The sequence below is a fragment of the Mustela erminea genome, chromosome 6 (genome assembly GCF_009829155.1).
Source record: "Mustela erminea isolate mMusErm1 chromosome 6, mMusErm1.Pri, whole genome shotgun sequence".
Taxonomy (NCBI): Eukaryota; Metazoa; Chordata; class Mammalia; order Carnivora; family Mustelidae; genus Mustela; species Mustela erminea.
In genome coordinates, this window is record NC_045619.1 from 138,682,573 (window position 1) to 138,699,615 (window position 17,043).

The 17,043-nt window shown below is 42.6% G+C and overlaps 1 protein-coding gene across 1 annotated transcript in view; it reads left to right on the top strand.

The window, feature by feature from the left end:
• Position 1: 1 nt before the first annotated feature.
• The window catches only part of KIN (Kin17 DNA and RNA binding protein), a 33,686-nt gene continuing 16,644 nt past the window's right edge, over positions 2-17,043 (top strand). Inside the window, exons 1-7 of the mRNA XM_032349789.1 lie at positions 2-202; positions 5,297-5,391; positions 10,182-10,225; positions 10,309-10,431; positions 11,531-11,712; positions 14,710-14,758; positions 15,746-15,803. Of these exons, the coding sequence (XP_032205680.1) occupies positions 89-202; positions 5,297-5,391; positions 10,182-10,225; positions 10,309-10,431; positions 11,531-11,712; positions 14,710-14,758; positions 15,746-15,803 (665 nt within the window). The 5' untranslated portion in view covers positions 2-88. The remainder of the gene's footprint in view (positions 203-5,296; positions 5,392-10,181; positions 10,226-10,308; positions 10,432-11,530; positions 11,713-14,709; positions 14,759-15,745; positions 15,804-17,043) is intronic.

Sequence of the window (17,043 nt, forward strand, 5' to 3'; positions counted from 1 at the left end):
GTCCCGCCCACCCACCGTCGTCAGCTTCATTCCGCTTCCGGTTGGCGGAGCGCTGGGCTTCAGTAAAGTTGTCGCTGTCGTGGTCGCGATGGGGAAGTCAGATTTTCTGACCCCAAAGGCCATCGCCAACAGGATCAAATCGAAGGGGCTTCAGAAGCTGCGCTGGTACTGCCAGATGTGTCAGAAGCAGTGTCGGGACGAGGTAAGCGGGCCTGGATGGGGCCCTGCTGGACATCCTGGTTCCAGCGCCTGGCGCCGGGGTCGAGGGAGTGGATCTCGGGTCCCTTAGTCCGGGTTCCGCGCTGCGAGTCAGCTCCTCGGCTCAGCAGGGCCACCCTTGCCTGCAGCCCTCCTCTAGGGGAACCGTGGTCTTTGACACCTCCGCGAACTTCCTCCGGGAAGAAATGAAGTCAGAAAAGGTTTTGCAGGTCTGGTAGACGTGATGCGACTCCAGCCGTCCGAAAGCGGCGGCGTTGGGTAGTGCGGGGCCGGGTGCCCGGGGGCCGGCAGTGACCATCGTCTCTGACCTGACGCCACTCCAGAGAAGCGGCATGGTTAGGATTCACAGCTCTTTTCGGGGTCAGATGAGAAAGGACAGCTGAGCCCGGGCACAGTGCTCGTCTGACGAGCGGTTAGGGAGCGTCCGCAGTGTGCCGGGCCCGGGATATTCCTGTGGATGGGTTCGTGGGCGGGAGTCGGACTGTCAGAGTCCTGAACCCCGGGCCGCGCCGCTTCCTCACTGTGTCGTCTTCGCCAGGGTGCTTCCATTTCCCTCTGCCTGTTTGCCTCACCTGTAAAGTGGAAGTAACAGTTGTACCTACCGGTAAGACTGTGAGTTTTGAATCCGGATTACGCGTACAGTCGCTGAGGGGTCTCTGGGGAGATCTTAGAGAGTTTTGTATGCCGTGCAATGGAGTTTATACTTATTCTCATTAGTGAGGTGGATGATAAAGCACTTTGAAGACTTGAGAGCAAGCTAGTGACGGGATCATATTTTTCTCTGGAGATGGAGTTGGATTGGGCAGGTGCAGAGGAGCACTGGGTAACTGGAAGAATCTACCCCAGTGTTTCTGCCAGCCAGGGATGAGATACTGAAGTAGGCCTTACACTGAATAACACGGATGCAGTTTTTCTTTTTCCTATCTCTCCAGTTCATTCTCTTAAATTTTTATTTATTTTTTAAAAGATTTTATTTTTATTTATTTGACAGACAGAGGTCACAAATAAGCAGAGAGGCAGGCAGAGAGAGCAGGGGAAGCAGGCTCCCCACTGAGCAGAGACCCTGATGCGGGGCTCGAGCCCAGGTCTCTGAGATCATGACCTGAGCAGAAGGCAGAGGCTTAACCCACTGAGCCACCCAGGCACCCCCCGGTTCATTCTTTTTTAATAGTCAAGGTGACATTCTCAGACAGAAAACTAGAGACTAGTACAGTGAACATCCATATATCCATTACCCATATTAAATATTTTAAATAACTTGGCCTGTCTTTGCTTCTTTAAGAAACATTTTATCTATTTACTTATTTTTAAGGTTTTATTTATTTGTTAGAGAGAAACACAGGCAGGGGCAGCGACAGGCAGGGCAGGCAGAGAGAGAAGCAGGCTCCCTGCTGAGCAAGGATTTCCCCAGTGCACACCGGATTCGAGGACTCTGGGATTATGACCTGAGCAAAAAGCAGCAGCTTAACCAACTGAGCCACCCAGGCATTCCTTCAGAAATATTTTAAAGTAAATTCCAAGCATCAGGATATTTAATCTCTAAATACTTAAGTATGCTTCTCTAAGATATTTGGATATTTTTCTACATAGCCACAATATACATCGTCCCACATAACAAAATTAATGAAAATTCTCTCTCTTTTTTTAATTTTAATTTTTTTTGAAATTTTAAAAAAGATTTTATTTATTTATTTGACAGAGAGAGAGAGATCACAAGTAGGCAGAGAGACAGGCAGAGAGAGATGGGGAAGCAGGCTCCCTGCTGAGCAGAGAGCCAGATGCAGGGCTCGATCCCAGGACTCTGGGATCATGACCTGAGCCGAAGGCAGAGAGGCTTAACCCACTGAGCCACTCAGGCGCCCCAACAAAAATTCTCTTATGTCATCTGATACACACTCCATATTCACATGTCCTCCCTTGCTCCCACAAATGCTTTTTAAAAGTTTTTTTCTTTTTTTCTTTTTTAAGATTTATTTATTTATTTATTTGACAGAGAGAGAGAGAGAGAGAGAGATCACAAGTAGGCAGAGAGGTAGGCAGAGAGAGAGAGAGGAAGGGAAGCAGGCTCCCCGCTGAGCAGAGAGCCCGATGTGGGACTCGATCCCAGGATGCTGAGATCATGACCTGAACCGAAGGCAGTGGCTTAACCCACTGAGCCACCCAGGCTCCCCTAAAAGTTTTTATCAAACCAAGATCAAATCAAAAGCTATGAATTGGATTTTTTATTAGGACTTTAAAAATAGAATTTTTTTTTTAGAGCAGTTTTAGGTTCACCACCATAATGAGTAGACGATACAGAGATTTCCCATACACATTGGAGCCCCACATATGTACAGCTTCTCCATGATCAGCACCTTGCAACAAGATAGTACTTTTGTTATAATCAATAAAGCTACCCTGACACATCATCATGACTAAAGTCTATAGTAGGGTTCACTCTTGATGTTGGACGTTCTGTGGGTTTGGACAAACACATAATGACATATGTCCATTATTATAGTCTCATATAGAGTAGCTTCGTTTCCTTAAAAATCTCTGTGTTGGGTTATTAGGACTTTTAATTCTCTCTCAATTCTAAACTGAGGATAGAACTTATGTCTCTTACTCTTTCTACCGCCCCCCTAAAACCCAGTTATTTTTCTTTTTTTTTTTAGTTAATTTTTTAATATGAGTATCCTTGACACATATTACACACGCATTAGTCACATTAGTTTCAGGTGTCCAACATGATCTATACCTTATGTATATACGACAAGTTTGTACCTTATGCTGTGTTCCCCAGTGTAGCTGTCATCTGGACCATGCACCATTATTACGATACCATTGACTATATTCCCTGTGCTGTACTTTGTATTCCCATGACATATTCATTCCGTCGTTGGAGGCCTGTATCTCCCACTTCCCTTCACCTGTTTTGCCAATCCTCCCACCCCCTCCCCCCTCTGGCGACCATCAGTTTGTTCTCTGTATTTATAGATTGGCTTGTCCTTTTGTTTTTATTTATTCATTTGTTTTTAGATTCCACATATAGGTGAAATCGTGAAATTTGCTTTTCTCTGACTTATTTCATGTAGCATAATACTCTCTAGGTCCATCCATATTGTCACAAATGGCAAAATCTCGTTCCTTTTTATGGCTGATACTCCACTGTGTATGTCTTCATCCAGCTTCTTTATCTGTCCATCTTTCAATGGATGCTTGAGTTGCTTCCATATCTGTGCTTTTCAATTTGCTGTCGTTTTTCTGACATTGACTTGAAGAGATTTGGCCAGTAACTGCCTTGGAGCATTGCCACTTTATGGTATGAAACAACTAAGTTTTCTTGTGGTTGTCTTTCACCTTCCTTCTTTAACTTACAGTTTCTGTAAACTGGAACTTAGAGCTGAAGGCTTGATTAGGTTCGGGTTAAATATTTTGGGGAAGACTGCTACATAGGCGATCCCATGTGTTTTCTATTACATCACATAAGGAAGCCCATAATACCTGATAGTACTAAGATATTTGAGTAAATATGCTGGCCTGTAAAGTAACAGTAGAAATTAATATTTTCCCTTTTGCAAGAGCAAGTTACCAGTAAGGAATATATCTAATCTCTCATCAACCTTTTACTTAGGTAAAAGGACTACCTTTCCGTAGTCCATTGTTGCCTTAAGAGTTGCAAAGGGGTTGTTTTTTTATATTTTTCTAAATTTGTTATTGGCTACCATTCTTTTATAAAAATGTCCTTTTTCTCATTAACTAGGACTGTTTGATCCTTAAATGTTACCATAAAATACAGTTCCAATGGGAAAAGGAAGATAAAGGCTTAATTTTCCCTTTGCTTACCAATTTCCGAGTAAGACACTTGGTGGTCGTTCTGTCCTGTTTGCCCTCCAGTCTGTTCACTGCCTTCCTTCCCGGGGAGAATGACCTGCAGGAGGAGAAACTGATTCCTCCAAAGTCTTCCCGGGTCTCCCTGTCTCTCAGTGTTGGAAGATTGAGGGAGAAGGTGGTCAGATCCAGAATATCCCCTCCTGCCCATCCTCTCTCATGGGTTTCTAGAATTTAGTAACATCATTTTGTTTCCATTTTATTGATTTATTTTCAATTTATGGAAAGTAGTACTGGTTTTTTCATTTATGAGACTGATACTAAGTTTCCTTTTAAGGTACATTTAAGTAAGAGTAATTCAGGAGTACTGCACAGATGAGGCAGGAGCAGTGTGGGTTGTCTATAGGCAACCAAAGTTTAGGAAGCTAAGCAAGGTGAGTGGTGACATCAGGCGAATGATGTGAGATTGAGCCGAGGGACAGGAGAAGAGTTCTTCAGGAGGAGGCTAAGCAGGCTTAGTGATTCGCGGAAGGCGGACCTAGAGGACGACTCAAGGGTGCCTGTCTCTAAGGTTCACTGTGGGTGTGCGACTGTGGGTGGGCGACTGTGGGTGGGCAACTGTGCTATTCACTGAAACGGGAATACAGGAGGAGAAACGCATTTTTCATTTCTCTTTCTATGAAGGAGAAGGTGTAAATGTTAAGTCAGGTGGATACAAAGCCAAAGCTTGTAACTCTTTCATAGTCGTCTGAAGAAGATGCAGGTTTAGTGTATTTAAAGGAGGTTTCTGTAATATGCCGCAGTGTATTTTGGATAATGAACGAAAGTAGAGTGAAAATAGTCCCCGTAATGGAAATTCACTACTGGCCCATTTTCCTTCATTCCGTCCCTCCAAGAACTTGCACAACACTTCACAAAGTAGGTGCTCAACAGAATTTGTTACAGTGATTTAAAAAACAAAGTCATGGAAAAACAAAGTCGCTCTTCTGTCAGATTTCTTACTACTGTCAGTTTTCCAAAGCACTGTTTTTCCATCTCTGTAATCTGGGATTATGCTTTGATGAGGAGTGTTGCTTAACTCAACCTTATAAAAAACTTTTAAATAAAAATAATAGTGAGCTTAAAGCTAGTGATTTTTTTCCTCTTTTTTCTTCTTTTACAATTTATCATCAAAGAGCAGCTTTTCAGGGTTGATTAAATACTTCTGTTTAGGGCCGCTTATGATGATCTAAATCAGAATGTAACTGCTACCTTTGCATTTTTGTAGAATGGCTTCAAATGTCACTGTATGTCTGAATCTCATCAGAGACAACTCTTGCTCGCTTCCGAAAATCCTCAGCAATTTATGGATTATTTTTCAGAGTAAGTAACTTAAAGACATCCTTTCCTCATGAGCTTTATTCAGTCAGACATTGAGTAGATGCTTAGTATTTTCTGTATTGGGAGCTGTGTCCATTCTTTACACATTAGCACAATAGCGGTAGTACCCTGTGCTCAGGTTTTATTTTCCTTTGACAGTTTATCATAGTATGGAAATGTTGCAAAAGTGCTTCTCACAATTTAGTCTTGCACTTCAAATCTAAAAAACTATCTTTCATTCTAACTCGGTTGTGGCTCAGAGCACAGCTCCGGAGTCAGACCATCTGCCTTAAACCCTGCAAGTCCAGGCTTCTCTACTCAGGAGCTGTGTGACTGGCTGAACCACTTACATTTGTCTGTACTTTTGTCTGCTCATCTGTAAAATGGGACTAAAAACAGCATCATCTTCCAGGTGTTCCCTTTATTTTATGGAGTTTATTTAAGGATTAATGAGTTAATACTTCTAAAATATTTAGAAGAGTACCCAGGACTCGATTAATAGCTGTTAATTATTACTACTATTAATGTTCAGTTTTACTTCTATCTCTTTCTTTCCAAAGTTCTAGACCTTTTGGTCTTAGGACCCCTTTCCACCCTTAAAAATTATTGAAGAACCCAAAGAGCTTTTGTTTATATTTGATATTGATACTTGATAGTGATACATTGCTATTTGTAAATTAGAGATTAAAAATGAAAAATTAATGTATTATTACTTTATTTAAAATAACAATGAGAGGGGCGCCTGGGTGGCTCAGTGGGTTAAAGCCTCTACCTTTGGCTCAGGTCATGATCCCAGGTCCTGGGATCGAGCCGCACATTGGCTGTCTGCTCAGCAGGGAGCCTGCTTTCTCCTCTGTCTCTGCCTGCTTCTCTGCCTACTTGTGATCTCTGTCAAATAAATAAATAAAATCTTAAAAAAAAATAACAATAAGAAACCTATTGCATGTTAAGATAAATGAATTTTTTAAATTAAAGAGCATATCTTTTCTAAAACAAAAAGGTGAGAGTGGCATTGTTTACATTTTTGCCAATCTGCAATGTCTGACTTAATAGAAGATGGTTGGATTCCACAGCTGCTTCTGCATTCAGTTTGTTTCAAAATGTTTTGGGAAACACAAAGAAAGCTCATCCTATTCATAGATGTAGAGCTGGAATGGGGTAATATTTTAATAGCCTTTTTCAGATAATTTTGCATCTTCTTCTTTGAAACTAAATCAAAATAATGGCATGGTAGTTTCTTAAACTTTTTTTTTTTTTGAGGTTTATTTATTATTCTTTTAGAGAGTGTGTGTACCTGTGCTTGAGTGGGGGGATGGGCCAAGGGGAGAGAGAATCCACAAGCAAACTCTCCACTGAGTGTGGAGCCAGACGCAGGGCTCGATCCCAGGACCCTGAGACCATGACCTGAACTGAAATCCAGAGTCAGTGGCTCAACCACCTGAACCGCCCAGGCCTCCCTGGCATGGTAGTTTCTTAAAGATTAGTTGCCATGTAGAATCTGAAACCACATCAGCAAACTTTTTGTGCCCTATTACATCATGAACCCCTGGTCTTTCATTTTGTACTTCTCATACCTGTGTGTGATTTTATATCATCATGCACTGGTCATTTGTAAAATATTGGCTCACTATGTATTCGGAGTGGTGACACCTTTCATTACATAATAGCATAAAATCATATTTATTAATATCAGCATCAGTGTCATCAGAAATGTCTTGAAGTTTTGGAAAGTACATCAGACTCACAGTGACTGATGCTAACTTGCCGGATTTAGATTTTTCTCGAAAGCCCAAATTTTATCATTGGCCAAAAATACCATCAGTTGTTTTCCTTGACATGACAGCGCTCCCTTTGTTTAGGTTTGGGGAAGTGTCTACTAAATACCCAGTTTGGAATAATCATGGTTGATCTGTCAGTCACTCTTTCCAACAAAATGGTGCTCTGTGGAAAGGGTAGTTCAGCACGTGGCCCAGACAATGGCACGAGTGATTTGCTCACAACAACCACTGTCCAGCGGCAGAAGTGGTTAACTCATAATCCCATTTGATCACACAGGCTGGTGGAAAGACAGAGCCCCAAAGGTTGAGTTGTAATACTATTAATAATATTGCTTTGTCAAGGACATTCTTGATGAGACTGACATTGACTTTCACTGCGAGCGCTGGCCCATGAAGAAGACCTGGGCTGGGCTGCTGGTATACTGTGGCCTCACCACCCACAGCCTGCACTTGGCTAAGATGCCAGCAGGTTGGTCCTGCATGGCTTTTGTGCCATCAAGGCAAGTAGCACAGTGAAAAAGGCAAAGAGGATTTATCTGAACCACCCAAAACCATCTGGAGGGGCACTGAGTGACTCAGCTGGTTTAAGCATCTGCCTTCGGCTCAGGTCATGATCCCGGGGTCCTGGGATCGAGTCCGACATTGGGCTCTCTGCTTAGTGAGAAGCCTATTTCCCCCTCTCCTTCCGCCTGCTGCTCCCCCTGCTTGTTCTTTCTCTCTTTCTCTCTTACTCTCTGCCAAATAAATAAAATCTTTTTTAAAAAATGGGGGAAAAAAAAAAACAACTGTCTGGAATACCACTAGGCTACATAGGCCACATTTGGGGAAATACCATTCTGGCAAGAGCCATCTACACTGGAGCCTTCCTCCCCAGCCCTGTCCACTGTGTCCACGGTAGCTGCCGTCCACCTCCGGCAGCCTCTGGAAGGGTCGCTTGTGCCTCTCCATCTTCCTCTGTATCTTTTCTTAACTGTCCACAAACACGTCTCTGTTTTCCATTCTTTCCTACTCCTCCTCCCCTGCTTACTATCCTCCTGTCTTACTGTCTTAACCCTTCTGCCTGTCCCCCAGCTCCTCAAATGCAAGAACATTCTTCAGGGCGCCCACTTGGCTTCCTTTTCTCCTTAGTACACAGGCTCCAGGAGTCCCGTCATTCTTCTAGCTGTTCAAACTTCATGTTGGTTGACTCCTCGGTCTTACTGTTTGTTTCTAACATCTGTCTTGAGTTGTAGATTTTTTTTTTCCTGCACAGTTCCGTATTTCTGAATACAGAGCCAACATTTTAAAGCTAAGGGCAGTATTCTGCCCAACACACCTGCTTATTATCCTGGGCTGCCTGATGACTTCCTACGTGGAATGCCAGGCTGGGGAATCCTCATTAGTTCTCTACGGTGTCCTTTAAACTTGTATCCTCTCCATTCTCAAGACTCTAGTAATAATAGTTCTTATCCTCTCTTGCCCAAATTAATTCCATGATTTCCTCACTGGGCTCCCGGCTGCAGCTTCCGCTCCTCCCAATCATGCTTTATGCCCGTGGGTCACAAACCTCTACACACGTCCGAGTCACCTGGAGGGCTCGGGACCATAGTGGCAGGTTCTGGTGGGGCTGGAGACTTAGCGTTTCTGTCTAGTTCCAGGTGATGTCAGTGCCACTCCTCTGGGGACCACACTTTGAGAATTCTTATTCTGTACTTTCCACAAGATTATCTTTCTTTTTTTTTTTTTTTTAAAGATTCTATTTATTTATTTGACAGAGAGAGATCACAGGTAGGTAGAGAGACTGGCAGAGAGAGAGAGAGAGAGAGAGAGGGAAGCAGGCTCCCTGCTGAGCAGAGAGCCCGATGTGGGACTCGATCCCAGGACCCTGAGATCATGACCTGAGCCGAAGGCAGCGGCTTAACCCACTGAGCCACCCAGGCGCCCCAAGATTATCTTTCTAAATCACAGATTAGTCTGTACTAATTCCTCAGTAAACTATTTGGTGCTTTTCCACCGCACGCATAAAACCCTCCCTCTTTAGCATGACATTAAAGATACTTCGAAGTGTAGCCGTACCGGTATTTTCCAGCTGTGTTTTGCACCCACGCCCCATTATTCTATTCTATGCCACTGCATCCCCCATTTTTGTCTACTCTCAACGTTAGCCCAATTAGATTTTCACTTCCCAGGTGTGACGCTTTCGTGTCTGCCAGCTGGGGAAGGTCTTCTCTTTCTCTTCACCTCTAAAGTCCTACTTGGTTTTTATTTTTATTTTTTTAAAGATTTGATTTATTTACTTGACAGAGAAACAGAGAGAGAGGGAACACAAGTAGGAGGAGTGGGAGAGGGAGAAGCAGGCTCTCCATTGAGCGGGGAGCCCGATGTGGTGCTTGATCCCAGGATCCTGGGATCATGACCTGACCTGAAAGCGGACGCTTAAACCAACTGAGCCACCCAGTCGCCCCTAAAGTCCTATTTATACTTCGCTGCCCATATTAGGGATCTCCCTGGACTCCCCTGATACTTTGTTACATCTCTTCTGCTGTTCGATTTCTTTTATGATTGCTTCTGCTAGATTGTAACCTGGGTCAGGTTTTGTGTTTTACTCACGTATGTTTACCTGTGTTAAGTACACTTAACACAGTGTACTCAGTGCAGAGGGACACAGTAAGTGCCAATTTCCCGTGGAATAAGGGAAGTTTTTTTACCGTCAAAAAGAGAGTGTTGTTATGCCACATTCAGTAGCACTAAGAGACTTGATGAAGGAACCTCTGCAAAGATGTGTCGTCACTTTGGTTACAGCTGCTCTGCCAACGCTGACTGTTTCCCTCCAGACTGACTTTGACCTGTCCTTCTTGAAAGCTATAGTCTTTTGGGATTCCTTCCTTTTTCAGCTTTTAAAGGTTCTTCACAGACATTCACACAGATGGTTCATGTATCATTGGACATTGAAACTGTATGGTGGCTTACATTTCAGAGAAGTGATGCTTTATATTTGTAAAAGTGCCATAATGCTCTCTTTCCTTTCCTTATTAGGGAATTCCGAAATGACTTTCTAGAACTTCTCAGGAGACGCTTTGGTAAGCATCCTGGTGTTGTGCCTATAGTAACATCACCATGTTGTAACATGCCCAGGATTGATGGTGTTGTATTTTGTTCGTAGGCACTAAGAGAGTTCACAACAACATCGTTTACAATGAGTATATCAGCCACCGGGAGCACATCCATATGAATGCCACTCAGTGGGAGACTCTCACTGATTTTACAAAGTGGCTGGGCAGAGAAGGTAAGAGTAAGGCAGGATGTGACTAGTCGTTATGTGGCTCCAGTGCAAGGAGAGACAGTTGTCATAATTTCCATGCAAATTTATGGAAACTTGGACAGATAGGGCAATTAAAAACTGGCCAAGAGGAGCATAATCTTCCAGGATTGATTTTGTGGGTTACACTTGAATATGGAGTGTTTGGAATGGTTCTTTCAGTCGTGCAAAGATGTGTCACCAAAGCATCCTCTCATCTGGGGTAACAATTACTATCCTTCCCTTTTTTTACCCCCTTATTCATTTTACTTTTGGAAACCTTTGTTACCCCTGTTTAAGGAGGTAACAAATATTTAAATATTTAAAAATATTTATTTATTTATTTATTGGAGAGAGAGACAGAGAGAGAGAACACACGTGGGAGGGGCAGAGGGAGGCAGAGCGAGACAGAGTCTAAATTTGACTCCATGCTGAGTGGGGAGCCCGACGTGGGGCTTGATGTCATGACCCTGAGATCACGACCTGAGCTGAAATGAAGAGTCAGACCCCTGACCAAGCTGTGGAGGCACCCCATGGAGTTCTTTAACAACTTGTAGCTTATTCCATTTCTGATCTTCCTAGGCTAAAGCTTAGGAAGAGAGGAGAAAGAAATTTTGTGTCAATGTATTACTAATTCGGTGTGTTCCTTTATTCCATCTGATGGGGAAAATTTGTACTTAGTTAAGTTAGCAGAATATTATGTTCTCCTTGGACATTAACTACTTAGACACAGTTAAATAATCACTAAGCAAGATGATACTTCTTTCATGTGTTTCCCCTGCTCACACAGTTGACTTAACCTAGCTAGTGAAAAATCAGAATAATAATTTTTTCTGTTTAAGGAGGTAAAATATTCCACTTAAAATATCTTAAGTTTCATCAGCTGTGAGTATGGAAAATTTGTGGGCTGCATGAATTTGTGTATTTGAATGTGTTTGAATGAATGTGTTTGAAGGAATAAACACATGATGCAGAGATCAAACACATTTGTATGTGCTTTCAGTTTTGATTGTATACAAATATTTTATTTTTTAATTTTTAAAGTTTTTAAATTATTATTATTTTTTAATCTTTTATTTTTTTAAAGGTTTGTGCAAGGTGGATGAGACCCCAAAGGGCTGGTATATTCAGTACATAGACAGGGACCCAGAAACTATCCGCCGGCAATTGGAACTAGAGAAAAAGAAGAAGCAGGACCTTGACGATGAGGAAAAAACAGCCAAATTTATTCAAGAGCAAGTGAGAAGAGGTCTGGAAGGGAAAGAACAGGTGAGCACAAGTATCATTCCAGGAAGCAACAGGAAAAGGTCTCAAACAAAACTTTTAAGCACTGAATTTAATTTTATAGGTCTCGTTCCTTAATTAAGAGAAGAAAGAACATGGCTGAGTACAAAAGCCTAGGTTTTGGAGTTGAGACAAATCCTAAGTTACTGCCTCATGGTCTTATAGAATTCCACAGTCTTCTAAACTTCAGTTTCCTTATCCCTAAGGCAGAGGGGATAGCTAACGGGGGAGACAGAGCAGATCATATCACTTGGATGGAATTAATGCAATGCTCGGTTAAACAAAGTGTGGGAACCTGGAGATCCAGCACTTGCCCCAGCCTGGGGAAGGTACAGAGTATCTGAAGGTAGCTACTGCTGGGCTTGAAAAAGCAATGGGCAAAACGCAGATAAATGGGGGAGGAAGACATGTTTCAGATGGTCCAGGTGTTGGCGTAACTAGAGTAAGGCATTAATTTTAACCAATATTTATTGGGTACTCCCTTCTAGGCCGCCTTCTAGGCACTGGAGATAGAGCAGTAAACAAAAGGTAAAAACTCCCTGCCTCATGGTGTTTACCTATCCAAAGTTATGTGTGTGCGGGAAAACAACCTAGTATATGTGTGAACCACTAGCCATTTAGTATTTTTAAAAAGCTTATTGTGGTATAAAATACATGTGATAAAGTGTATGCTGGGCGTTACTCTAAAGGTGACTAAAGCTCAGTGAAATTTTACACGTGGATGGAAGTAGATGGATGGAGAGTCTGTGTAGTGACCCCCCAGGTCACCCCCAGATCAAGATACAGACCATTTCCAGAGTCACAGTCATTCCCAGTGAACAGTCCCCTTCCCCCAAGGAGGAACCAGGGTTCTAACGTAGCACTATTGATCATCTGTTAGTGGAGTCTTGAACTTCGTAGAAGGGAGATTGTACCATATACTCCCTGTCTGGCTTCTTTAACTCAAACAGAGTGTTCTTTATGTTTCCGGTACCTGTGTTCTTTCCTGTCGGTGTTTAGCTCTTTTTTTAAAGTGATGTCTGCTGTTCCATTTTATGACTATCACACAACTTACCCATTCTCCAAGCCACAAGTATGTGGCTTGTTTTCAGTGTTTGGCTATGGTGAATACAGGGGCTCTGATCATTAAGGTACATGTCTGATAAAAGCTGTTCAGTACAGAGCAATGCTGGAAGTAGCCGGCGATAAGAAAGTGAAGATCTGTTTATGAGTCAGCTTTTATACCATGTTGTTGACCTTGATAAGTGATGGGTGCGCGGGTTATAATGGTACTCTTTCCATATGCGTGTGTTCATATGCATTTATTCACACAGTCTTTTAGGAGCTTTCTGTATTAAAGTAAAACAATGGTTAAACTGCTGTAATTGACAAATTTAAACCCTTGCCTAAAATCTACAAGCATTTTTTTTTTTTAAGATTTTATTTATTCACTTGACAGACAGAGATCACAAGTAGGCAGAGAGGAGGAAGCAGGCTCCCCGCTGAGCAGAGAGCCCAATGTGGGGCTCTATCCCAGGACCCTGAGATCACGACCCAAGTAGAAGGCCTGGGCTTAACCCACTGAGCCACCCAGGCACCTGAGATCTAAAGCTTTTTATTCCTGAAATTGATTCACCTTTTTCATTTTTAAACCTCTGCTTTCAGTAGAGGGAAAATGGTAATTTCCTCTTGTGGAAATTAAGAAGGATCACATCTTATGTGGAAGAAATTCGTTTACCTTTTGTAACATTTTAGCTTAATTCCACTAAAATCTTCAAGTTAATTTGCACTCTTTAAGTATAAATAGCACCCTCCCCTTAAAGGCAGAGGGAAGCCTACTGCTCAGTGTTTCCTCATTGCATTCTTAAATATTACCAGTTTTTAAAATGTAGCATCTTGTCTATAGCCTTCCTTCATGAGATCCTGATGGAGAAAAGAATATCTCAGCTGCATCTCAAGACAACATTTTTATTAGTAGAAATAATAGTTAACATTTATCAAACCCTGTTGCAGGCGTTATGCTAAGAGCTTCCTTTATTTTATCCTATTTATCCTTACGACACCTCTAGATGTGCACAGTATTCCTGTTTTATAGACAGAGTAGTTGAGGTACGGGGAGATGGTGAGATGGTGCCGGAGCTAATAACGTGCAGAGGTGGGTTTGATCTGCGGTTCAGTGTGAGTTAGTCTTAGGCTCTTGATCTTACACTGAACTCTCCCACTGTATAGAAGGGTTTTGCTTTTTAAAGTAATCCTCTAGCTAAAATTCTATTTTTTTTTAAGATTTTATCTGTTTGAGAGAGAGAGAGAGCAAGCAAGAGAGAGCATGAGCAGTGCAAGGGAGAAGGAGAAACTGACTCCCCCGCTGAGCAGGGAGCCTGATGCGGGGCTGGATTCCAGGACCCCGAGATCATGACCTGAGCCAAAGGCAGATGCTTAACCAAAGGAGCCACCCAGGCACTCCATCCTCTAGCTAAAATTCTAAAGGTTAATTGTTTTATGTTGTTTTCTGTTTAAATTGTAGTAGAAATAAAAATGTAGGTAATCTTCTGCAATGTGGTACAAAGAAGCCACTTTTTTCACCTTTGAAATAATTCTCAGTCGAAGAATATTTGCAGTACATATAATTTCTTAACTAGGATCTTGATCATTTTATTTTTTTAAAAGATCTCATTTATGTATTTGAGAGAGAGAGAGAAACAGCAGGAGGGAGGGAGAAGCGGATTCCCCACTGAGCAGGGACCTCAATGTAGGACTTGATCCCAGGATTCTGGGATCATGGCCGGAGCCGTAGGCAGATACTTGACCAGCTGAGCAGCCCAGGCGCCTGGATCTTAAACCATTTCAGAGCTGCATGTTGGAGCTGCCTTGCAACATGGGTAGCAAGTCATAATTTGGGACTCTTGAATATTGATAGTAAATGCACTGTGAACCAAACCATCATCCTCTTTTTTTTCTTTTTTCTTTCTTTCTTTCTTTTTTTTTTTTTTTTTTGCCTTTTAGGAGGCCCCTATTTTTACGGAATTAAGCAGAGAAAATGACGAAGAAAAAGGTGGTTTTACTTTTTTCTTACTCTTTTAATATGGATGATTTTATATCGGCTCTGCCAAAAACTAGCGCCATGTTTGGGGGCAAGACGTATAATCTGTCTGGAATGCATTGTTTTTACCGGTTTATGAAAAGGTAACAATGAACCAGGTAGGGTGCCTTCAACTACAAGTAACAAAACCAACTAAAACTAGTCTAAGTAATAAGGAAATATGTTGCCAGAGTAAGAGTCCCAGAAGTAGAGCGGTTTGGATGCCAGGCCCTCTGTCAGCCACTGGACACAAGGTGGGGCGGGCAGTTTGGCCATTGTATGCACACCCACATTGTCCAGAGGACAACAGAGGGCATCTCTTCCGGAGTCCCCTGTGAGCAAGGAAAAAGGAAACTTTATCTAGAAAACATTCCTCCGGCCAGCAGCCTTCCTTCTGAATATCATGGCCAGTCCATATCAGCCTCTACCTGAAGCAGTCACTGGGAAATGAAGTGGGATTACTCTGATTGGTTTAGAGCAAAAGAACCTTACTAATACCTCCAGAATCTCCCCACCTCCTAATCACATCACTTCGGACATTAGGTTTTCAACGTACCAGTTTTAGGGGGACACAGACATTCAGACTCGAGCTCCAAACCATGTCTAAGAGCTACAGTACACACCCGAGCAGACTTGGAGTCCTGTTCCCTTAGCATGGGGAGGGGGAGCTGTGGAGGCAGAGAGTGGCCAAGGCAGTCGCCGGTAGCTCAATTCCCAGCTCTGTGAGCATCGCTTAGTATTATCTGCCGGAAGTCATCGTCGCTGGGTAGCTGGGTAGCATTCCAGCTCTCATTTATTCAAAATGTCCATGAGTGGATACATTTTGGTGTTATCTGATAAGTTTTATAATTTTCCTGAAACACACACACGCACACATGCGCGCGCACACACACACACACACATACTTATTTTATGTATGATGAAATATACATGTAAAAATATATCATTTTTTCCTTCCAGTTACATTCAATTTGAATAAAGGAGCATGTAGTTCGGCAGCAACGTCCTCCAAATCCAGGTGAGCTCTAGGACCAGATCTCTTAGAACTTGAGAGTTTTTGTGAAATGCTGATGACTACATTTTAAAAGCTTCAGGACTGTGAATTTTTTTTTTTTTTTTCTGGTTATAATGTTTTCCCTTGTCTTGTTTCCGTTTGATGGTGGTTTGGTTTTGTTTGTTAGCAGCTATTTTTTTTTTTCCTTACCTGTCCATGATAATAGGCTGCTTCTTAGGAAAGGCACATTTTGAGTGAATGCCTCACATGACAAGTTTTTGCTTTCCTGCGGGTCCTTCTCCACATAACGGTCCCCCCTGCGTAACACTATTGATTTTTCTATCACAGCTCACTCACCCAGTTTAAATATTAGCTGGGGGATACAGTTTTTGTTCTACTGACTGTGTTAAGATGTTGTGAGACAGAGACCAGGTTACTCACGCATCGTCTTAGCCCCTGGTGGAGGGTACATGTGCCTGTCGGCGTGTCCTTGTAGCCGCCTTCCTGCTGCCCGGTGTAGTCACTGAGCAGGGCCTGACTGAGCTTTTCGGTAAAAGGCCACAGAGTCAATATTGTATACGTTATTGGCCATCTGTCTTTGTCACAACCACTAGACTGCCATCGGAGTGAGAAGGCTGCCGCAGACAGCGAGTCAACAAACACACATGGCTGTATTCCAGTAAGATCTTACTTCTGAAGACAGGCAGCAGCCTGCCTCTGGCCCTCAGGTTGGAATTTACCAAGCCCCGGCATGGCACGTGGTCAGGTGCCTCTGTTCCCTTTGCACCTTCGGTGCTTATCTGTTCTTTCCCCAAATATTTATTCACTGTCTGTGATGCACAACGTGTCCGGTTTGGTTACGGAGATTAAATAAAACGAGACAACAGATACTCAGGAAAGTACCTTCCTACTGGTGCTTCCCGGTGTCTAGAAAAATTTTGTTTGGAGTTGGCCAATATTTGCTATTTTACTTAGTATTTTAACATGTGGTTTATTTAAGAGCTAACTCGGTTTTCTTGGGTAAGTTGTAGGCTGGTGCTTCTTGGCACGGCTAGGTAAGCGGCCAGGAGATGTGAAGGGAATAGATGGAACTAATGTACAGCGGCTTCGGGATGTCTGGCCAGAGATCTTCGCTTTGATCTAAACATTTCAGAATTGACACCTGAAGGGGGTTAATTGGGTTTCACATACGGTACATTTGAAAGGAAAATTCTTTTCAAAGTATTAGTAGGCTATGACCTAGAAGACAGATTGACATGTATCA